Raw genomic sequence first — 24,017 nt, 5'->3', positions numbered from 1 at the left:
CCATCAAAATACTCAGAAGTAGGAGACGTAATCATTTGCCTAGAGCCTGGCAAACTTTAAGATCCGCTAAATGCAAAACGGTTGGCAGACTACGCTTTGCACCATTGATCGAGTTTCCGGAATTTTATGGGTCCCCCTAATAAAAAGACAGACTACTGCACCTACAGTGAGTGTAAAAAGTATTCGTACACCTCTTATAGTTTTAGAAAACCATATATTTCTTTATGTAATTGTACATTTTTTTATAAAACAAAAACACAATTACGATTATTATATGTTTCAACTAGAAAATGTGACATGAATAAACTAACGAAAAGTTAACGTTAATGAGATATATTAAAAACGGTCTGAAGTCTCTCAAAATTAGCACACAAAAAGTATTCGTACACGTAACAAATTTAGCAATAAACGTGTTATAATTTGCGAAAATAAATTAAATTAATATTTCGTTGGATAGCCTTTCGACTGTATAATTGCGTCCAGTCTTCTTGGCACTGAATCCATTAAATTGGATGTGATTTCGTGTGTAATATTGCACCATTCCTCTTGAAGAGCAAGTTTTAATTGTTCTTTACTTGAAATATGCCGGGTTCGGATTTTTTTATCAAGCAGATCCCATAAATTTTCGATCGGATTAATATCCGATGATTGCGGAGGTGTTTTCAAATATTGTGGTGTGTTATAAAGCAACCACTCTCTTGTGTTGCGTGCTGTATGTTTGGGGTCATTGTCTTGAGTGAAGATAAAGTTGTCTTTCAGACCTATTTTTTCTGCACTACTTACAATATGGTTTTTTAATATGTTTAGATATATTTTGTGGTCCATGATTCCCTCGATGAAGTGTAATGACCCCACTCCAGCAGCACTCATACAACCCCAAACCATGACCGAACCTCCGCCGTGTTTTTCTGTGGGACGTAGATTTCCTTTTTGTAGCTGTGTATTTTTCTTCCTCCAGACTGTACACTTGCCATCAGAGCCAAAAACATTAAATTTACTTTCGTCAGTAAATATGACTCTTCGCCAAAACTCGATAGGCTTATTAATATTATCTTTCGCGAAATCAAGTCTCTTCCTTCTATTTGCGGCAATTACGAAATACTTCTTGCCAGCAACTCGGCCGTGATATTCATTATTTCGTAAACAATTACGAATAGTGCTGGCACATACACTTACACTTTTTTTATTTCACGCACTATAAAACGTTCATCGCGTGAACTAAGTTTTCGAGGTCGACCAGATTTCGCTTTACTTTTATTGGTTTTTCGTTCACCGTATCGATTTATAATTCCTTGTATTGTGCTATGTGGCCTATTCATTGTTTTTGCTATTTCTCGCAATGATTTGCATTGATTATGCAGTTGTATAATAATTTTTCTTTCAGTCTCACTTGTTTCCTTACCTTTACGACCCATTTTACCGAATGTTACAAAAATTGACTGGTTTTGCAGAAGGTTGCCACAAGACTGTGCATCAAAGACTCTGTCCGATTATTTGTCGGGTCCCGCTAAACCATAATATAAACAATCGGACGCCTTTCAAGTGCATTCTAGTACCTGTACGAATACTTTTTGCGCGCCCATTTAGAGACACTTCTCATACTTTTTCATTTTTCTCGTTAACGTTAAACTTTTCTCAAGTATATTTATATGACAGTATGCAGTTAAAATATATAACAATTACAATTATGTTTCGTTTTATAAACATGTGTGCAATTACATAGAGAAATACATGGTTTTTTAAGCCTACAAGAGGTGTACGAATACATTTTACACTCACTGTATATTTTTTAAATCTCCGTCTGACTCGATATCGTGGGGCGATAGACTTAAGCAATGGTTTGATCGCGTTAGACCGGGCTCTTGGCGTGGCCGGTAGGTAACGTCTCGATCGTGGGCAGAGGATAAACGTGAGAGCGAACGCGGATAGTGTCCCATCGATTTCCCCGGGGCATCAGCCGAGGGCCATTCGCCCTGAAAAATGTAAATAGGAAGGCTGTCGCTTTCGGAAGCGGTTTTTCGGTTAATCGCGTCTCCCTTTGGCGCACAGGCAATTGGGTCTCTTCCCGACGGAGAGAGCAAGAGAGACAGAGAGAGAGAGAGAGCGGGGCGCACGCTCTTCCGGGTCGAATTATCCAATTACCTGGAGGCCAACCTGTGCCTCGTAGCTGGAAGGTCGAGGAATGGATCGGGATCGACGACGGGAACGACGGTAGCCACGGCAGCGGTAGCACGAGGCGGTCGTGGCCCAAAGCGGACCGGACAAAGAGCTCGTAAACGCGTTATTCCACGCCAACGAATCTGTCAGAGCCGCTTCTCCGGGTGCACCGCGTGGAAAAGGTCCGTCCACAACCTTCGTACCAACCTACCGTACTACCTACACGACGTAGGTACTTCTGCGAGAGCGAGGCCCGGACCGGCATCGCTGGCCAGCGCCGCTTACCTTCGTTATCTCGACATCGGCAACCGGTATCGAGGATCCACCGATAACAAAGGCGAGAAACGAGTGGGCCAGGGCCGTCTCCTCGCTCTCGTCTTCCACGAGCCTCCAGAAACAGCACCAATCATTTACTATTACGAATTGGAACGCTCGTAACATCGGTGCTGCTTGGATCTAATTAGCTCTCATGAAAATCGGGATAAATAAGTATATCGATAGCAGTAACGTTTTTGAACGAATGCTTATCGCAATCGTAGTAGAAACGACGTGACTACGACTGGAAACAAATCTACGAAGTCGACTGCACTACTGCTGAACGTCGCCCGAAAATTTTCGGGTACAAAAGACAGTAGCTTTGCCGCTCGTTAGAATCTCGGATCGGCGCAGGATGGTCGCAGCGAAGAATCGTGCGACCGTACAGAAGGGAGGAAAAAAAAATCGAGCGGACAATGCAGAGCGACATGTGTTCCGGAGGCGTAATCCACGTGGATCCAGTGTCTGTGCGCGACTCCGCGTGGCAAGAGAGAAGCTTAATCGCGATCGACGTTTGCGAGGGACGTTTCTCGGTATGTTCGGAACACGGCGGAGACACGGGACCGTGCTGGGACCCTCTATTTCGCCGGTTATTGGCGAAAAATGCGAGAAAGGGCCCCGAGCAGAAATGCCGAAATAAGGGTCGAACTGCGCGCCGCACCGCCACGCAGCGCCGGGAAATAAAAAGCCGAGGAGAAGGGGCCCTTTAACAGAGGCGTACACGGGCACAATATAATATCGTACAAGGTGCACAATGACATCGACTGGCTGGCATTGTGGTCGCGCGGCCCGCTCGTTCCCGTGGGATTCCTGTCCGTGAAGGCTTTGACATAATTAGTCCACGTATCGGAATGATCAGCTGTGGGAATGGACCTCTCCTAAAACTGTCGATCTACATCTAGCTTTCGAACCCCCACCACCGACCGTTCCTAGTCCCGTCGGATCGTTTCTATACTTCTCGCGCGTTCCGACAAATATTCGACGATCCTTCCACGAGATCTACCGAATCGTCGACGGGGGATCGCGAGGATGGTTGAGAAACGCGGTCAACGAGCAGCCTATGCGAAAACACGGATATGGGTCAGGCCTGAAGAGGCTCTGTGAGCAGGTGCGCGGGCGGAATCGTTATTATTGTGCCGCGGAACGGTCCTAAACCGGTAGAAAGTGAAGTGGAGGAGGACCTCTGGACCGGTGGAGAGGTCCTTTTCAGAAAAAACGTTCTTACCGGTGGCGTGTACGGCGACGTTCAAGCTCGAGACGCGAAAAACGGCGAAAACAAAGATGGCAGGTCGGAGGATAGAGAGAGAAAGAGCGCGGGGGGGAGAGAGAGAGAGAAGGGTTTAAACAGAAGGAGGGAGAAGAAAGAGGGGAAGACGCGGAGGGCAAGTGTACAGTCGGTGAACCCGTACAAATGAACCTTTCAAAAAATCGGATGAAAATTCTACCGGGTTCAGTGAACGACGTCATTATCGCCCTGTTAACTCGCGTTTACTAACGATCCGCACGCACTTTTTCGCTCGTTCTGCACGCGGCCGGACCATTTTCCCCGTGGAAACGAGCGACGAACAGAAAATTGCACTTCACCGTTTTGTTTTCCCCAAGAACCGAGGCGCGCACTTCAACGTGAACGAGCGAACGAATATAAATGTTCGTTCAAAGAGAAGAGGGAACCATGCGGGGAAACCAATAAGCGTTTATTGGAGATTTTTCAATGATTCTTGCTCGATCTTACCACCACCGTGACGGGGGAGAAAATACCGGTCGACAGCCATCGAGCATCGACGATTTTTACGAATTTGTATCTTCTCCTACGGGATCGTGCACGTTCGCAAATCTCCGGTAATCGAATAGAATTAATTTCGAGAGAGAGAGAGCTTTAGCTGTTTCCCCGTTGTATCGGTCGTGGGGACAAGCATATCCGTTTTCCTTCGTCGAAAAACTACACGGACCGCCGTTGAAAGAGCAAATCCGACGGCCACGAGGCACGAGCACAATGAGAATTCGATGTAATCTCCGGAAATGTTTAGGGGAAAATTAGACCGACAGTTGTCGACGAACCCGTGGGTACCGAAAGCCACTGCTCCCTCTGAAACGGTTTGTCAAAATATTTATTCAGTGCGCTAACCATCGTTTTCTTTTCCTTTTTTTTCTTTCCTTCTGTCCCCCATCCCGAATCTATTAGCTCGATCGAAACGATTTGTCGATCGTGTAACTCATACTTTGTGAAAGACGAGCTGGAGACGGCAGCTTTATTTCCGTTTCGTTACGTTGGGCGGGCAAGTTGTTACACGTCTCCGGTGAAGCAATCAGCGCAATGGCCCCGTCGATAAGTTGTTAAGAGTCCCCCGGCAATTTATAGTTAGCGCGATTTATAGCGTCGCGTCGCGTCGGTCCGTCGAATGCAATTTGCACGGCGAGGCACTCGCGCCGCGTGGAGATTCGAATTTCCAAGTACGAATAATGTTTTTATTTTCAATCGGAGGAAGAAAGGTGGCCGTAATGGAAACGGGAGGGAGGACGCTTTAGCGTGGAAGCTCATTAACGCAATGAAAGAAAAGAACTAGTGGCCCGACGACGACGACGACGACGACGACGACCCTCGCCGCTGTCAGGACGTGGAGCTATTGCGATGGGAATTTCATGGATTCTCCACGGCTGTCGCGAATAATGCGCCGATCGTTTCACTGATTTAACGCGGAAAAGTGGACGGAACAGGCCGGAAGACGCAGCGCGATTGGTTGTTCCCTTTAATACCGCCTCTTGTCCGGATTTACGATCGCATTTCCCGCCGAGCTTCATTCCGAATCATCAATTAAATCAGCCCGACACTACATAAAACTCTCGTGTCCCTCCGCGAATCAAATTTTTACCGTTTTTTCACGCGTGACACCGACCTCTCGCCATTTATGGTACAAGTTCTCTCGAATTTCGCGGCAGGAACTATTTTCTCCCACATTTTACAAAATTCCGTCCAACTGTTTCGCCTGCGGCCCGCATTTTCAACAACAACCCCGTGCAACTTGGCTGCTTCAAGCTATCGTTCATAAGAAATTCTCTAACAGATAGTTAGGGTAACCTGTTCAGTGAATGACCATCTCTCAGCAAATGAACAGAATTTCTATTAGACGACAAAATAACACGATACAAGTTTACAGATGTTTCGCTAAAGAGATCTAATATTTTTTATCGCCTTCTTGCCCCTACGTTAATTTCTTTAACAGCTGTTTGAACGACATCCCATGTATTTAACCCTTTCAAGACGGTATTAACACTAGGTTTACGGAGCACTGAACATGACTATTTTACATTACTTTATAAAAAGAACATGAATGTATCGATAAAGGTAAAGAAATCAATTTGTTAAATAATTGCTCATGGATGCATTTTTACAATCTCAATATTCGCAATTTAAAAATATTAGAATCCGTCGTTTTGACGGGTCCCGTAAATCTAGTGTTAAACACTAATCACTACCGAACGGACTGGTACACGTTAGAACCACCAATAATGCAAAACAGAAGAGTCAGTCTTTTTCAAAGCACTGATGGTACATATGAGTACCAATCGGCTCGAAAGGGTTAAAGTACGTATCGTTGTCGTGAGATTAACAATCCGTATTTTGAGGTGATTCAATGGTCCTATGATGAATTTGTTTGGATACGCCAGATTTTGACTGCAACCATCAAATATTGTGAGAATTATATATAATTTAATTGTTTAATGTTGCTTCAACATCAAAGGTCATTAGCAACACGGTACATTTTCTTACAATATATTATACATATTTGTATCCTTGATATACTTGGCAAGACCGGCGATATACTCCTTAGAACTTAACAGAATGGGTAAGGATCTAGGCAACTTAGCATTTTTCCTTTCATTCTCATATTTTTTGCATTCTATTATCAGGTGGTTTGTGTTAATTGGTACTTTACATATATCGCAGATCGTATTTTCTTTCTTATTTAACAAAAATGAATGGGTTATTTCTGAGTGCCCAATTCTGATTCTAGAAATTGAAGTTTGAATTTGACGATCTACTGGACTTGGAAATTTCTGCCACTCAAAATCCGCTCCTTCATTATGATATTTTTGCATATAATTCCTTTTAATTTTGTCAAATACCTGTTTCCTAAAAATTTCATTTAGGTGGTTTTTAAGATCGTTTAGTCTGGTATAATGGGTGATTTGTTTCATTTTTGTGTTGCAGGCTGCTAATTTGGCTGCTCTATCAGCATTTTCATTACCTTGTATACCCATATGCGATGGAATCCAGCAAAAAGTAATGGATTTGCCGGTTTCAACAGCCGCGTTATAACTTTCTTGTATTTCCTCTATACATTCATCGATTGTTTCCAAATCTTCAATGGCCATAGTAGCACTCTTTGAGTCTGTAAAAATTGTAAATCTGTTCCCAGTGGACTGAGAATTGTGTCATAAGAACTTAACAAATGAACTAATTTCGACAGACGTGCTTCGACAGACGTCAAGTGTCGGTTCATTGGACTGGTCATACTGCTAGTAATTTTTTAATTTTGATATTCGAAGATATAGGACGTTTCTCCGTCGGATTCTCGGCTTTGCTACCGCGGCTCGAAGAAGTGCCTTGTGGATACGATGTTCTCCTCGTCATACGAGCCTGCGTCGCTCCGGTTGTCTTTCTCCGAGCCAGCGAGGAGAGAGTGAGAGAGAGAGAGAGGGGGGGGAGGGGGGGTGGAAGAGCCGAAGAACGAAAGCAGAGCCGTAGATTTTACGGCTATCTATCTATCGAGCCATTTCGTACGTGTGCTGGGTACACGGTGAATTTTCTCGGAGTCTCCACCCGTGTTGTGCCTCTGTATTGGACTACGAATTCCTTGGAACTACCCTCGGCGCGCGCGGTCTCCCATCTTTTTCAGGGTGGACCAAGCCACCCGCCCGAAATGTGCCAGCCACCCGTTTCTGTTTGAAGAGGGAATTTTACAGTCGAATACACTTGATGCAAGGCGTACACTTCTGTCCGTCTATTTCAACCGGCGCGGCGCGGAGCGGAGCGGAGCGGAGCGGAGCGGAGCAGGAGTTCCTCTGTCTGAACCTCGTCTTCGACCTCGTCTCGCGATCCTATCAATTAACAGTCCTCTCTTTTCCCTCCCAATACAGGCGACAATTTGCTCCTAACGAAACAGCCGCTAAATCAAATAATCCTCCCGCCCTACGATCTACCGAACAGAGCAAACCTTACCTTCCAAACAGAATAACAGAATCGAGACAACGGAAAAAAGTAGAGTTTAACGCCCCAGGTGAGAATGGACCCAAGGAACCGACATTTTTTCAAGGGTTAATCGAAATCGTCGGGGCCGAATTGCAATTACAAACGAGTGAGAGAGAGAGAGAGAGAGAGAGAGAGAGAGAGAGAGAGAGAGAGAGAGAGGGAGAAGTAGGGGGTGGTAGTTGCTTCTTCTCTTTTCTAATTTGCGAGGCACTTTTTGAGAAGCGAAGCAGAGGACAAAGTGGCGTTAATTGTCACGTAATCGTAACGACGTTCGAAGTCTTTCGGGATCGCAAACGAGGCGAGAGCGGTTCTATCCGGAGTCCGAGGAGAGTTCGGGGGAGGATTCGCTGGGAAAAGGGAAAAGAGAAAAAGAGGAAAAGAGAACGAGAGGCGGCGCGGCGAGACAAAAACAAAAGGATAACCTCGTCCGGTTCGCCTAAGAAACGAGAGCAGCAACTGTTCTCTGCACAAACACGTTACCGTTTCTTCAGGGACGAGTGTCGCGTCGCGGAGCAGAGCGAAGCGGAGCGAACCGACGGCGGGGGAAAGAGAGCAAACGGGGGAGAAAGAAACAGAGAAGAAAAGAAACGGAAGGAAAAAGAAGAATCGGCGCGAGAGAGGGAGAGAGCGTAGAAGGAAGCTACCCCGGCGAAGGTACTGTAGGATAGAGGTGGCGAGCTTTGAAGGTAGAATTTTCTCGGCCACCTTTACCATCCCCCGTTTCGTTCGACGTAAAAGAACAGGAGAGGGTGTCGGCATTTTTATGTGGGGGCAGTTACGAATTAATTGAATGAGAAAGCCTGATACCTCTCGAGGACGTCCGAGGAAATATGGCTGAGGGATCAAAGAGGCGCTCCGTCCGTTCCTCGCGACGACCAGACATTTTTAAGGTGCATCCTCGACCTCTTGTCTCGTCAGTTCCCTTTTTATCGCTCTCGTATTTTCCTTTTTCCTTCGACCCTCGAGGAGCAGCGCGCCGAGAGAATATGTGCGCGCGATAATAAAGAACGAATCCGTGTGCTTTAGCCTGAAACTACGCGGGTCCTTGCGCGCGACAACGTTTTCAACAATTCGTACACGCGCGACAACGATCGTTGTTCTCTCTCAAAAAAAAAGAAAAAATCAAATCTCTATCCTAGGATTGCTCCTAAGCCGATTCGTTAATTCTCGCCCGTTCCCCGTGGCACGTAGAAGGAATTTCTATTTAGAATGTAATTAGAAATTTGGATGGCAAAGTTATCACCGTTATGATCCATTAGCAAATTAATTACTGAATTTGTAGAGTTCTCGTTTCGTGAACGCCACGGGAACGCGAAAACTTGTCAAACTTTCAAAACTCTCGCCAGAAATTACAACCAACTCTTCGTCGTTAGTCATGAAGTTTCTTAACGAAGTACCTCGCAGCTATATAGCCGTGAACATGAATGGACCCAAAAACTTTATTAAACGTGATCTTGAGAATATTTCCGGGAATATCTTCGTCCCGCCGAGCGGATATTTCGGTGACCATTACAGACTCGAACTATCTTCGAGCCCTTATCGAGTTGTCTTCAAAAGCAGAATCGCCGATGTTGCATTACGGAAAATTAATCGAAAGTCTCGCGGAGATGGAAACCCGTCGATCGAACAGAAAAAAAAAATGCTGCCGTGAGATCGGGTACACAGGCGGCCGAAAAAATAGACAAACTGATTTGTTCTCGTCGCGCGGAGGAACCGGAAATACGATTTGTACGTACGATCGATCAAAACCCTCGTCTCTTGGCATCGCGGCCGACGTCGTTCCACCGAAGCAATTCGATGAGCTAACGCCAACTTAACGCTACACACCCCACTGAGCCGCACTCGGTCAGATAACTCGTGGATTTTCGAGCATCGCGCACAGATTCCCGTTCGCCCGCTCACTTGTAGATTCTTCGATGATTTAACTCGTACCGACCATTTAACGCGTCACCTTCCGGTTCCTCCCGCGCAAACCCGTAACCATCCCCCGTTTTTCCTTATTTGCGATCGCCCAAAAAAAAAAACTTCAACGAGTTTCGAAGCCCAGATACAGTGAATTCTCATTACGAGTCAGTGCCAACCTCACAATTTGGAGTCAGTGGAACTACCCACACCACCGCGGTGAGGAGCCGAAGCTCGAGAGTCGTCTCTCGAGCTACGCGCAACATTGTATCGGAGAAAGACATTTCCTCGGTCTTCTTGTCACTATCGCTTAATAGTCATACGCTTTTATGACTAGTAGCTCTTTGAGGCGCACGCTTTTAAAGAAAATAAAAACCGCAGTTGCACAGAATTTTGCGAATTCACCGCGTCACACTTTGCGCCAAGCTTAATCACAACAGCACGCACAACTTACTGATGCGTTTTGTTTTGGCATTTACCATTGGCGCATAGCATCGCCAACTGAACGAAAAACTTTAAATCAAATATTAAACTGTATGGCAATGAGTAACTTCAACTTTTCGAGTGGGTTAAAATATATTCCACCGTGCACAAAAACCCAGCTAGTCCCAAAGAGGTAGACGGTCAGGGCTCTTAGGTTCCCAGCGTGCCCTGCGCATTTCAAATGCGACGCTCGGCGACAACCACGGATTTCGTCTAAGAGTCAGTCACCGGAACGGCGCGACGGACTCGTAACGAGAATTCACTGTAGATCCGGCGAGAACGGGTCCGGAGTTTCGGGCTAACTGTCCCACTATTCTAATTGCCTCACTATTGAATAAAATGCAACGGAAGAGGTTCGCGTAAAGAACGGTCATCTGCACCGAGCGTGAGGCTGCTGTAGATTTGAAACGTCTACTAATTAACGTGGATACAAAGTGGTCGAGCGATCCGAGGGCGTAGGACGAAAAAGGTTCGAGTTTGTTCAGAAGCAGGGACAGAGTTCGCGCGATCGTCCACGATTATCGGGCTAAGGGTGGTAGGGGGTGGTAGGGGGATGATTTCGCGCAAGGGCCGACAGAAGCCGCGGAAAGGGGCGAGTGTTGGAAGGCGTAAGAGAATGGAAATCAATACGTGAAGTGAGCAGCCAGTTTCAGGCAAGAGCCTGCCGGCTTTAGAAAGCCTTGAGACGTCGTCTGTTCATCCTCTTTGTACCCTCGTGTTAAGAGAGCTCGAGCAAGCGCGAGAGCGAACGACACACCGTACGGAACGGCGACGGAAACTTGGAAAGTCCGAGAGAAAGAGAGACGACCGAACTTCCATTCAGGACTAATGGGGTTAAACGCCTTAGCCATCAACCGAACGTCTCCCTCTTGATTCTCGGACGTTTCGATTCGGCTTCACGGGTATTCCCGGAGTTCGGAGACCGAACAACGTTTCGTTTCATTTTTTCTTTTTTTTTTTTTTTCGATCCGTCTCGAGACTTTGGACTCATTTTTCGACGCGTTGTACGTAACAGGTACCTCTCTGGAAAACGCTGTCTTCGCGCGCGAAGAAATTTTCTTGTAAAATCGCATCTCTGCAATTTTACTCGATTTATACGGCACGATCTTCATGGTCGATCAACAGGATTGAAAGTATTGATAAATTTACCTTTGTGTGCCATATCGTCAGCGGTGACAGAGGCTAGGAGGCCGGTGGCGCCCGGCCATGGAGCGACCGCAGCGCCAAGCTGCTGCGAAGGCAGAATCTTCGGGCTTTTAGGCACTTCCGGTCACTAAAACAAAAAAAGGTTTCCATATCATCATCCAAGCGCAGACACGTCTCGAAATGTTCGTCCTACCGAATGTCTCCGATCTTTCGCTGGGTTCGCGACCGATCGAACGAATCTTCCTGTTTCTCGATCGCACACCGAAGCTTATTAACACTCGAATACACGGGTCCCCGTACCGCGTCGATTAGCATCGAAGCCGCAAAGAGGTATGGACGAGAGTCGACTTTTTCCGGCGCTGCGATTAGTTTCGTTCTAGTTCCAAAAATGTGTCCGCGCGGCAGCCACCTGTGTCAACTCGAGCGGTTTGCATATTATCGGTGCGCAAGTGTGATCCGAGTGTCTTTGACCGATTAAAAGCCACGAAATTAATGTCTATTTCACGATCGCGTTACGCGTGTTCGGCAGGAAAATATAGATTTCTCGAAACGGAAAGCATAATCGCACGGTACGAGAAATACGCCGAACGAGAATCTGCGCGGCGGAAAGCCTCGCGCGCGCTTTATTTTCCCCGATATCGGTTTGCATTCAGACGATATCGACAGTCACGCCTAATTAATATGCTTTCATCGGGCTCAATGACAAGAAAGATCGTAATTACCGGCGGGCACGATATTCCCCTCTAACATTGAAAAGGTGTCTCTCCGTTCTAATTGGCTCCATCGTAACGAGCTGCTCCGGTGCGGAAAGGGCACGACTTGTTGAGCAAAAGAATCGGCATCGCTTCTCCTGCGAGAGAGCTTAACGGCATAATGGCGTTTCTCTGCGGACGCGAAATCCCTTTTAAAAGCTTAGATACACGAGGTCTCGTTTTGAACGGCGCGGCGGGCACACCGCGACGTTCGCCGCCTCGAGTGTCGTAATTACCCGGCCTCGTGCTCTCACTCTCTTTCTCTCCCTGCTGATGATTCTCTCGCCACGCTCACTTACACGTGTACCGCCCACTAAACCTGTCACCGGCGCTCCGGAATACAGGCGAGAAAGAGAAACGCGCCTGTGTGTCGTTTCGGAGCGACGACAAGGGCCGGGGAACGAGCTCGACGCGGTGCAATAATTAGCGCACAAACGGATCGAACCCGATTCCAAGTAGCGAAAACCTCGTCGGGGAATTGTAAATCAAAATTCACAGTTTCCAGCGAGAGAGAGAGAGAAAAGCGATAAACCAACGATACGATTTATTTCTATTCGAGAACGGAGGGATCTCAGAAAGAGAAGAGCAACGTTCCAACGGCACGGGGTCTTTGCGAGAGAAAACGTAATGAACTAATTAAGGATAACAAATCCTGAAATGGTTACTCTTTTTTCCAGCGCAGACGACAGAGGGAGTCTCAATGGGAACGAGTGCTCGTGGTACGCGAAACAAAACGCGACTACGGGTCTGAACACAATAGTTTATTCAGGACGATTGTACGGGGTACAAGGTGAATCGATGATCCGGCATTGGTCCTTGTGAATGAGAGGATGCTTTTCGACCGGATTAATACGAAATCAACCGCAACGATATTCGGAATTGACGGATTGCCAGAGGACTGAGTTTAAATATAGTAGTAATTAGCACCGGCGATCGGACATTCTTGTTCGTGATTATATTCCAGCAGGGACGCGCGTTCGGATGTAATGTTCTGTTTTGTACACTGTTTGTTGGTCTCGAAGGGAGGAAAAATTACGAGAGATACGCGTGACAGGGGATTTGAAGCGAAGAGGGCGGAGGAGCGAGGGGGGACGACAGTAAAAAGAAGAAGTGTCGCGCGGGAAGGGAGAAAAGTACATCGCACTCGCATATTGTGCAAGGGGATTACCTCGGATTATGCGCGACTGAGCGCAAACAAGATCTCCGCTGGCTTGTGTTTACAAGACGCCAAGCTGTCGATTTAGTAAACTCCGACTCGGCTCCTCTGTCTTTGCTAATTTGCATCGCGTCGGAGCACCGTTAACGCAAAAAAATCGAATCCGAGTTCACCGGACAAACCTGCACGGTGATTTGCCTGCAACTTTATTTTCATCGACGCGCCGTCTGCTTGCAAACAATCTGGAAACATTCTGGAATACGTATCCGACTCCCTGCTTGAATATATAGTCGTTGGAATGTTTAACACTAACGCACCACCACCGGTCAAATGACCGGTTCTAGATTTCATTGCAATAAGAACCGCGCAAAGTCTAAATAAATTAAATCTTGTCATGTTTATGAGGCAACATGTATCTGCTACATTTATAGCTCGGTACGTTTAGTGTTAAATCATCGCTGGGAGAGAAGATATTTGCGAAATTTCGGGACACAAACGACCCTGTTTGCCCGCGCAGGGTTTTAACGGCGCAAAAGTAATGAACAACCGAACGCGTTCCAAGTGCAGATAGTTGAAATATTTGTAGGAAAGATTGTTAACGAGTGACGCATCGAGTCTTTTCTCCCAGAAATTGTGTGAGAGGGTTAAATATGATAAAGCGAGCCGAACTCATCCTCCCTGTCACCGATCCGGCTTCATCGTAATTCAGCGAACAAAGTGTGACTGATGAACGGGCTTGTAAAGTCTTCCGCGCAAGTTTCGCCGGGACAATTATTCGAGCCGCCGTTCTACAGCCCTTCAAGTTCTTTGCGGCGCGTGGTAACAACGCGAAACACCGGGAGAGCTTGGTATTATACACGCGGATGGTAATAGGTTCCATATCCACCAGCTACCGGCGCATTATGCTTTACATTTCCGGCGAAACACTGTTAATGGCACCGCCACCACCACCACTACTACCATTACCGTCACACTCTAAATCCAACCCCGTAGTACACGGTCGAAGCCCGCAGGAATTAACTGCTCGCCCGCTCTCGTTCCCGTTCCCGTCCCCTCTCCCACCCCCCGCTGCCTTACGCAGTGACTTCCGCCGCCGTTCTATTTCGCTTACGTGCATTAATTAATAATTTCATCAAACGCTGGCGTAAACGCAGCATTTATTCGACTCGATGGCAAAAGTAACACCCCCTCCTGTGCCTCCCATATTCTTATAAACCGTTGTCTCCTGAACAATTGATTTGTTGGAATTCGCCTGTTTATTTTGTTTCGAGAATCAGGGATGAATTAGTATCGCGGCGATATTTTTGCGCAGCCAACGGATCGAGAAACGTTTTATTGGTCAATGTTAATGCGCGCACGTGTGTAACATTTATACGATTCACGAGTGTTCAACGACTCGTTAATAATGCGAACAGTTAACTGGCTGTTAAACGATTATAGATCTTGCGGAAGCCTCTTCAGCCGTGTACAAGGATTCACGTTAATGAAATTCCGCGTTACGAGAGGAAAATCACCGGCGCTTCCGCCTTCGTGGCGTCATCGGACGCACCTAATGCCACCTATATACAATATAATATTCCTCTTCCTATAAAAAAAATTATTTGCCTCGGCGAGATTTACTCACAGGGAAACTCCTCTTTTGAATATTCTCCGCGCGTCTCTGTTCCGTCGGCTCGACGTTTATTAATTGTCCAAACTTGTTATTAACCCTTTGCACTCGAAGCCATTTTAACACCAAAACGAAATATTTCTTCCGACCTAGAATGTTTCTCTTGTATATATATTTTTTCATACATACGAACGTGGTGCAATTCACTCGTACAGTACTGAAATGTTTAGTAATTTATTCAACAAATTTAATAATGTGAAAAATATTTTGAATAATGATACAGCAATTTTTACTGGCGCCTTGCAGTTGCGAGTGCTAAGGGTTAAATTGTACGGAAATATTAGCTCGTTATGAAAATTTGTTTAGCCGGTGCGCTGGAATGAAAATTGAACGTGATCCTGGAAAAGAAAATCTCTAAGATCGTCCCTGTGGAAACCGATAGCCCTAGTTTTAAACGATTGATCCAGCCGTCGATCCGACTCGTTATGAAAATTTGTTCAGCCGGTGCGCTGGAATGAAAATTGAACGTGATCTTGGAAAAGAAAATCTCTAAGATCGTCCCTGTGGAAACCGATAGCCCTAGTTTAAACGATTGATCCAGCCGTCGATCCGACTCGTTATGAAAATTTGTTTAGCCGGTGCGCTGGAATGAAAATTGAACGTGATCCTGGAAAAGAAAATCTCTAAGATCGTCCCTGTGGAAACCGATAGCCCTAGTTTAAACGATTGATCCAGCCGTTGATCCGACTCGTTATGAAAATTTGTTCAGCCGGTGCGCTGGAATGAAAATTGAACGTGATCCTAGAAAAGAAAATCTCTAAGATCGTCCCCCCTATGGAAACCGATAACCCTAGTTTAAACGATTGATCCAGCCATCGATCCGACGCGTGACTATTACCAAGTTGCCCTCGAATGATCGTAGCAGTCCCTTCTTGTAGCAATCGAGGCAATAAGTGGTCCGACAGTTCGACGTTCGTCGGTGGCCGACGCGACGCGAGGCAAGGCGAGGCGAGGCGAGGCGAGGCGAGGCGGGGCGAGGCGAGGCGAGGCGCACAAAACAGTTTGTATTCAGCGAAACCGAAAACTACTAGAAAACCCCGAACAACGAACCCTCGTCGAGTCGGAAAGGCTTGCTGACAATGCGCGCGTCGAATGTCACCGCGGGGTGTCCACACTTGTACGGGCTGGGAAGCATTCATCGCGACGTCGTATACGGGACTCATTCAACTCCGCGGATTTTACACGGCGAGTCATGTAGTCTATTGCCTAATTACACCATAATACTGTACACGGGAGCGGGCGAAAGACACGAAGAGGGTGGCAGAGAGAACGCGGAGCCGAGGAGGGATCGACGAGCATCGTCGCTTGCTCGCTTATTCGCTCGCAGCCGGGAGAAACGGTGAAACAACGCAGACAACGGAACTCAACGTATCGTTCAATCACATTCATCTCCAATATAGCGCGCATATACAGGCCGCATTGTGCCACTTAAGCTGTATTATACGGTGCGCCCGTGCAATCTGCATCCTCGCACACCGTGTATTCGCGCGCGCGTCGCGCTCTGATACCGACTATTAAGCGAGAAGACAACCGGCGGAGGGGTTCCTTTCGGAGCCAAGGGGACACGTCGGGATGTCGGGACGCGTGTTTAACGTCGCGAGGTTCATTTCTGAAAACCGATTAACCCCGGGCCCGCCGGGGAACATCTCTTTCGCGGCCCGCTAACGAGTCTGTCGCTACCTTGTCAACGCTCCTGTCGACCGTTTTTACTATCTCGTTCCTGTGACAACGCCAGTTTCGGTGACACCGTTGTCTCATCAATTCGAGAACTGAAACCAAATCTACTTCCTCTTCGGAGAACTGGACCACACGTTAGGACCCACAACAGGTTCGTTTGATACCGTTTGATTCAACCATGCGAGATTATAACCGTCACAGATTCGTTGTACTTCTGTCGGGGACGTCGGAAGTTTCTACTTGAATCCAACACGCCTAACCGGGGATAGATACGTAAATATCGCACGATATGAACAGACTTATGCGAAATATAAATGGTGAACGTCGATCCGTAGAAGCAGAAGTTAACACTAAACGTACCACCACCGGTCAAATGACCGGTTTTAGATGTTTTATTAGACAATTTTTGAAATTATAAGGATGCTTTCGTGAGCAATGATTCGATAAATGTCTTTAGTAGAGCACGCATTGCAATGAGAACCGCGGAAAGTCTGAATAAATCTTGTCATTTTTATAAGGCAACATGTATCTGTTACATTTATAGCTCGGTAGGTTTAATGTTAAAGTGCCTCCTTCCTTTCATAATAGGAAAATAATATAACATCGTTCAGTTCTTCTAATGTCTTTACAGTTCTCCGTTTGACCAAACCATTATAAATGCATAAGATCCGCAGACTAAATATAAATGCTCGATCTTCAGTTGACTGTTTGCCTCGCGTTTCCTACGTTCTAGAACAACTGGTACAATTTAATTACAAACTCGGCGAGCGCAAGTCCAAAGGCTCCGACTTCGCGTCGAGCAATTGAGAAAAAAATTGAAACTACCTTCGGAAAATTGAAATCCGGTGTCCGTGTTTCGGCGCGGGTACTTTCTCGCGAAAGGAACGCGACGCCGAAAGCGTTCTTCGACGACACGCGCGATCAAACACCGGCGGAACCAAGAGATTCGGCGGAAGTTGGCGACGAGTCGGATTCTCTTTCACGGGAGCAATAGTTAGTTGGTGCCGTCCGGATAACGGCCACGTGACTACGTACCAAAAGCTGCCGTCGGCCGACGCTGCCCCCGGGATCGGCTTGCGGAGGAACCAGCACGAGGAGGAATCCCTGAGCAACGTGGTGGAACCGCGACACAACCGCGTACTTATTCACAGTTTTCACGAATCGACGGGACGATCCGTCGCGCGTCGTCCGCGGGATACGTCGCTCGTCGAACAGTCACTCGCGTGTCCAGGAGGCACTAAACTCGGCGAACGAACACGACCGTCGACGCGAACGAACGTTCAATGTCATCTAACTCGACCGATCTCGATCGATCGTTCGCCAAACAATTAAAAAAACCTCTCAGTCCCGTGGAGACGTTTAGAGACCGGACGGATGTCGAAGAGTCCCGCCGCCGCTCTCGGGCCCGCACTTCCTTTCGTCACCGACGACGAAACCGATCGCGGGAAAATCGTGCAGTTTGAAATACGCTCGGTCGGCTAATTGCTCGCGACAATTTTACGCTGATCGTTCCGAGCAACTGTGCAAGCCGGGGGTGGCTTGTACGATCCGCACGAGCGCAGCACACGTGCTGCTCTGCAGCGTGATTCTTCTGCTTTCTTGGCTCTCGAGAGTAGCCGTGGTAGGAGAGAGAGAGAGAGAGAGAGAGAGTGAGAGAGAGAGAGCGTGTGTGTGTGAGAGAGAGAGAGGAGCGAGGCAAAGTTAGGGGGGGCGAGCGAGAGGGCTAAAATCGACGAAGAGACGAGAAAAGCGGGCACTAGCGGGCACTCCTGGCCGTGGAAATATTATTAGGTAAAGCACACGCACGGACTGGCACGCACCGACTTGCGGACTCTCGTTGGGTCGTGCTTGCGACCCCGCGATTCGTGTTGGTACCTCGACGTACGTCGGACCAATGAGCGGAGGGCACCGTTACCACCACCACCCTTGCGAGCCGCGGTCGGTGGGGATGCTGGCTCCGCTTCGTGACATCATCGATTCTGAATGGTGGAAATGCTCAACCGTGCGGAAGGCTCATCGGAGGGCGCGTGTTGCACTGTCGCCACGCATGCGCCGGCCGGACCCGCTCTCTCCACAGAAAAAGGGTACGTGCGATAAGTTCGCGCCAGATGGAGACCGACTGCTTGCGCGGTAAGGTGTCTGCTCTACGATCGTTCCCTTTATTTTTCTCATCCGCGGAACAACAATCTTTCCTCCCTCCGCTTGGTTAATGTACTCTGCGATTAGTTTTGCAGGGTCGAACGTTTCTCGCGATCTGAACCGGATGCTAGAAAGAAGTTAGGGTTTAGAACGTTTACAACACCGAATTTACGGTAAGAAACGGAAGAGAGTCCTCCCTCTTCGGAAAATCAATGACACGCGTTAAACTATAATTCACGCCGGTCCCTTTCCTGCGAAATGATATCTAGTCGCTCGTGGGTGTTATGCACTCGAAAGTACGGGACAGGGGGTGAGTCACCCTCTCTTTTTCCGTGTCGGGCCCCCGCGAGAGCCGGCTCGCGACGGCAACCAAGGGAGGGGGATAGGAATAACTGCATCAACCCCTGTTCGGTAGCGCGAACGTTTAGGCCCTCTCGCTTCCTCGCGAAGAAACAAGCTCGTTTCACACGAAATACGCCCCGGCGCGGCGCGGACACGCCGAGAAGTCGTTTTCCGTTCCGGAAAATTCAACTGGCCTGGCCCCGGGAGAGCGTGTTTTCGTCAAAGCACCACTTACGGGCCGGTACTTTGACCCGAAAGTGTGCTATTACCCGCGAAAGTGTGCCATGAAAACCGTTGCCGCAATCGTTAACAAGGTAACAGCCCGTCGCTTCGCTGCTCGCGCGCGCGAATTAGACCAAACAGAGCCGAATGCTCCGCGAAGGTCAAGCGTGTGCCGGCTTTTCAAATGTTTATTTAAGGTATATGCTCGCTATCGGCAGCACGTGGCCCGAGTCTTTCGCCTAACCGCAACGATACCGAAGTTATTCTTCTCGAAAACGAACAACCCTCGAACAACAACCAATTAGTTCACCTGCTTCGAAGTCGTTTAATTCCATACAACTCGAGTCTATGGCAGGAGCTACGAAATCGATTAACGTGCTGCTGTTAATTTTTTCCGATTTGTTTTCTAAGAGCTGTCGAAATGGAAATTTCGCTTGCATCGTAGTCATAAATGGATTCACGAAGTCTGATTCCCCGAAGAGTTTATAGTCCCCTTTAGGCAGCTTTTGGCCAGTTTAGGACACATTTGAGGATCCTGTAAGCTGCAAGTCACGATGTGAACCCAGCTTTAGGAGATCCACGCTGTGGAAGTAACGCGTTTCGATTTTGCGTTAGCTCAGCTACGCGTGAATCCAGCCAAGGTCAAGTCGTTCCCCGTTTCCGAGCATCCCTCCAACGCTCAGCTAAGATCGATTCTAACGAATTTCATATCTGGGGTGGATCTGCATAAAGCCGGGATAATATTTCGGTTAGTCGTGATTAGTAACAGTTTGCTCGTTCCTCGATCTCCCGAGCCGAATGCGAGCGGATTTTAATCCTCGAATTAAATATCCTCGAACTGTCCTCTAATTAAATAGAAGATAATGTCTACAGAATTCTATTCATTTTTAGAAATACGCGCTATAATTGTGCAAACGGTTGTCGAGTAATTTCTAATTCGATCTTCCCCGCTTTTAAAAATATTAATCGTTTTCTCACTCTTTGGAAATTCGAGCTGCCCAAAATTTCCTTACCGAAATTCGCCACGGTTTCCCTGTCTGAAACTCTTCGATCACGGGACACAGGTAACGTGCTTAGGATCTAATCTCGTTTAGGGTAGGGTCTAAATAGGATAAACTTCGTCGAGGGGTGCGCGAGGAAATCTCAGATAAAACGTTAATTACCTATAGCAAATGATCGCGACTCGCAAATGATATTCCCATTAATTCCGACCTTTGTCGCGTTTGTCAGATTAAAAAGCGTCCCCTCTTCTAAATCACGATGCCTTTGTAACTTGCGAAACTTTTGTTTCTTCAAACTGACGAAAAAGCATCTATTTTCGAGATTACTTTGGCTCACCTGCGGCAAAATTCCCGAAGATCGACCTTTTTTTCCGGACAGTTTGTCTCGTTAAGAATTGAATTATAGACTTTCGCGCCTCGAACCAATGTCCGTCGTTCCCGTAACGCGTAAGCGTAAGGTAACCATACAGAGACAGAGAGAGAGAGAGAGAGAGAGAGAGAGAGAGAGAGAGAGAGAGAGAGAGAGAGAGAAAGAGAGCGAGGGAGAGAAGGAGAGGCAGATACAGATACAGGGAGGACAGGTGAAAGCCAGTCTCTTCTGGAGGGGGAAAGGGAGAGTCGAAAGTGATCCGAAGGAGCAAAAGAGGACGTGGAAGGGTAAAACAAACAAATTAACGTCAGAGTCGCTTGTTTATTGTTGGGTGGGGAAACGGTAACCACGCCTTTGTCAAGCACGCCCTCCGAGCGTGATATTCCCCTTTTTGCCCCACTACCATCAACGCCCCTGACTCACTCTGCCTCTGCCTCTGCCTCTGCCTCTGCTCCCCACTATCGTTCGAACGCCACCGGTGGTGGAAATGACGTCAGTACGCGGCAAGATGCAACAGGCTGCTCTGTCGGCCGAAATCGTGGACGTTGAGCGAACGCCACCGAGATATCCGATAATGCCATGAGTAACGATGTTTTCCTGCGAACTCCTTAATCGACCAGTTCAACATTTCCCCCCGAAAACCGCGCGCGAACCTCGCGAACAATCTGTCATTCCCAACAATTAATACGCGCACCTGTCGCGTAAACATTTTAACCGTCCACTAACTACAAGCATTTTAAAGGTTTCAAAGATAAGAGAGGGACGAATATTCTTTAGAGTTCCCGAATCGATTTGAAAAAAATTTGCACCGATTCTCTGATTCTGTCCAGGTGGCACACCATAGAAATCAAATTTTGTGAATCCTAGTAATCGCTACTTTCGAGTTCATGAAATATGCTTGTCGAAGATTTTTCGAGGAGGTTCGAGAGGCGTTCGAGCCGAACAATCGCAGGATTTGTCAGCGGAGAGAATTCAGGTGGGAAGCGCGAGCATGAAAACGAAAAATTAGCATCGGCGACAGTGGGCAGGGTGCCGGGGGCGACTCGAGGGGCGCAGAAGAGAACGAGGAGTCGGACGTTCAACGAGAAAGCCGACACGGATTGTAAATTATACCGGGCAGATAGAGAGAAATTCATGCTCTGATGACGCAGCGTTAACCACTCTCCGGTCATGCGATGATCAAAGGTAACAGTAATGGCCCGTGAGAGGATATCCGCTTGTATTTCGCCTAATATACTGCTGGCTAAATGCTGACGCGATTTCGAGAGCTGGAGCAGAAGATGAGGAGGGAGAGAGAGAGAGAGAGAGAGAGAGAGAGAGAGAGAGAGAGAGAGAGAGAGAGGTGGAGAGAGGCGGAGAGAGCGTGCGTGTGCAAAGGCAGAATCGAACGAGGATAGGCAAAGGGACCGAGAGCAGAGAGAAGCCAGAAATTCAACGGAAAAATTAGTTTTTTCAGGGAACAACGGATAGATTCCGTCGTGGAAAATGGCGGTGAAAGGAAGGCTCGTAAATTGTTCGAGTAACATACCTAGGTAACGCGCGCGCATGGTCGAGCACGAGATCGCGCTTACCGTGCCTTTCAAAAATTTCACACGTTACCGATCCTCCGCGGCACGATCTATCATTTCGGTAGTTTACCGTGGAATCCGCGGAAATTATCCGATAACGCGCCGCCGTCTCGTTTGTCTCTGCACTCTGCCCGAGCGTTTCCCGATGACGGGCATCGATCCTTCGAAAAGTTTATCGGGACAAGATTAACCCTCGCGTCGACACACAAAAATGTAGAGTTCCACAGCGATTTCGAACGTACGCCAAATTTGAAAGACAAATCGAAAGAGAGCCATTTCTTTTATCCCCCGGAAAACCTCCGTTCGACAAAGGTTAATCCTATAGATTCGTTCTAAGAAGGGAACTCGTCCCTGTATTATAAACTAGAATGCCTGTACCCCCGGTATCAGCGAATTCATTCGAGCCGTAATACCCTAAACGCGAGCGTTCCACGACAGAATTTCGCATAGCTCACGCACGCACGATTACAATGAGCGAAGGACTTTAATAAAGCATCAGCAGACGACGGTACATCGTGTTACCCCGGGGTGTCGAACATAATGGGGTGTTCGTGTTCGGTATCGTTATAATGGTGTTTCTCTCTCCTCCCTGACAATAGGTCGGCCAGGTCAAGTGTGCGTATACTAATCATGTTCCTGGTCAGGACGGAGGTCCGAGAATGTACCGAGGAAATGCGAACTATGCGCGATACACAATGCCCCTCTCACACTTTCGACCAGATGCCACGGATATTCTGTCCGCTGCGCCCCTAGCTGGACGCTCCACGCAGGATGCTGGATACTGGATGCTAAATGCTATAGCTGTAACGCACCGTGCGTTACGCATCCCAACGCTTTTGCCGCGTTGTCAACCAATGCTAAAAGAGAAACCAAGCCTAATCGTTTTTTTTTTTTAGAAATTAGCTCGAGTCCCGACTGCTTAATTGCTTTGGCTCCGGGGGTGCTAGTCTTCAAAATAAAATTAGATCAGACGACAAGGACTACTGGAAGCCTATTAATAGGATTTTAAATAATTGTGCTGTACAATGCTAAAGAAGAAACCGAGCCTAATCATTTCTTTTTAGAAATTAGCTCGAGTCACGACCGCTTAATTGCTTTGGGTCCGGCGGTACTGGTCTTCAAAATAAAATTAGATCAAACAACAAGAGGGACTGCGACAACATTATTCCCACAAATGAATTTTATTTTAACACTTTATCTACCGGAAGCCTGTTAAGAGGATTTTAAATAGTTGTGATGTACCAAAAGAAAGCTTAGAAATCATCTTTGATTTAATAATCCGAAGGATTATATTACCGAGGGTCAGTGTCGAAGAATCTATTAACATTTTGACTGAAACCTCAACAGTTCCATAAAATCAAAGTAAGTTATTTAATGAAATAAAAATTGAAAACAGACGAATGTATGATATCGAGTAGTCCTCCAACTTTCTTGCATTTTACAGATCCTAATCGAATTTGGTACAGTGAATATATTAACGTGAAAATTCATTTTAAAACCTGGATAAATAAATTCGTCACCCACATATGGCTGTTAAACAATCCTTAGCCATGGACCATAGACTTTCAAAAATGGCGAAACAATCGCCGGGAGATTCGTTGCACACGCTGTGGGATTTTCCGGGTTATAATTTCCCACTGTCCAATTAATCGGCGAAGAGCGACCATACTCGAGGCGATTCGCACAAAGGTTAACGGAGAAGGAAATATTGTAAGAGGCAAGAAGCCAAAGTGTCGTCTACCTGCGTTCTGTGTAAGCTAACAGCACTCTCTCTCTCTCTCTCTCTCTCTTTCTCTCGCTCGCTCGTCCACACATTCTTCGAACGAAATCCGAGAGACGTTGGCCAAGCTTTCCCACATAAACCAAT

General features: G+C 47.2%; 2 protein-coding genes across 3 annotated transcripts in view; both read right to left on the bottom strand.

Moving 5' to 3' along the window:
- Positions 1-17,893, bottom strand: part of LOC143355139 (paired box protein Pax-6) — a 76,174-nt gene extending 58,281 nt beyond the window's left edge. For both annotated transcript variants that reach the window (XM_076789699.1, XM_076789698.1), the window contains exons 1-2: positions 17,544-17,893; positions 11,258-11,381 (exon numbers count right to left, since the gene is read on the bottom strand). In XM_076789699.1, the coding sequence (XP_076645814.1) occupies positions 11,258-11,270 (13 nt within the window). In that variant the 5' untranslated portion in view covers positions 11,271-11,381; positions 17,544-17,893. The remainder of the gene's footprint in view (positions 1-11,257; positions 11,382-17,543) is intronic.
- LOC143355141 (cytoplasmic dynein 2 light intermediate chain 1) overlaps positions 1-24,017 on the bottom strand; it is a 161,608-nt gene that overhangs the window by 92,658 nt on the left and 44,933 nt on the right. The window lies entirely within an intron of this gene.

This window comes from Halictus rubicundus, chromosome 6 (genome assembly GCF_050948215.1).
Source record: "Halictus rubicundus isolate RS-2024b chromosome 6, iyHalRubi1_principal, whole genome shotgun sequence".
NCBI lineage: Eukaryota > Metazoa > Arthropoda > Insecta > Hymenoptera > Halictidae > Halictus > Halictus rubicundus.
This window is presented reverse-complemented; position numbering and strand designations above follow the sequence as displayed.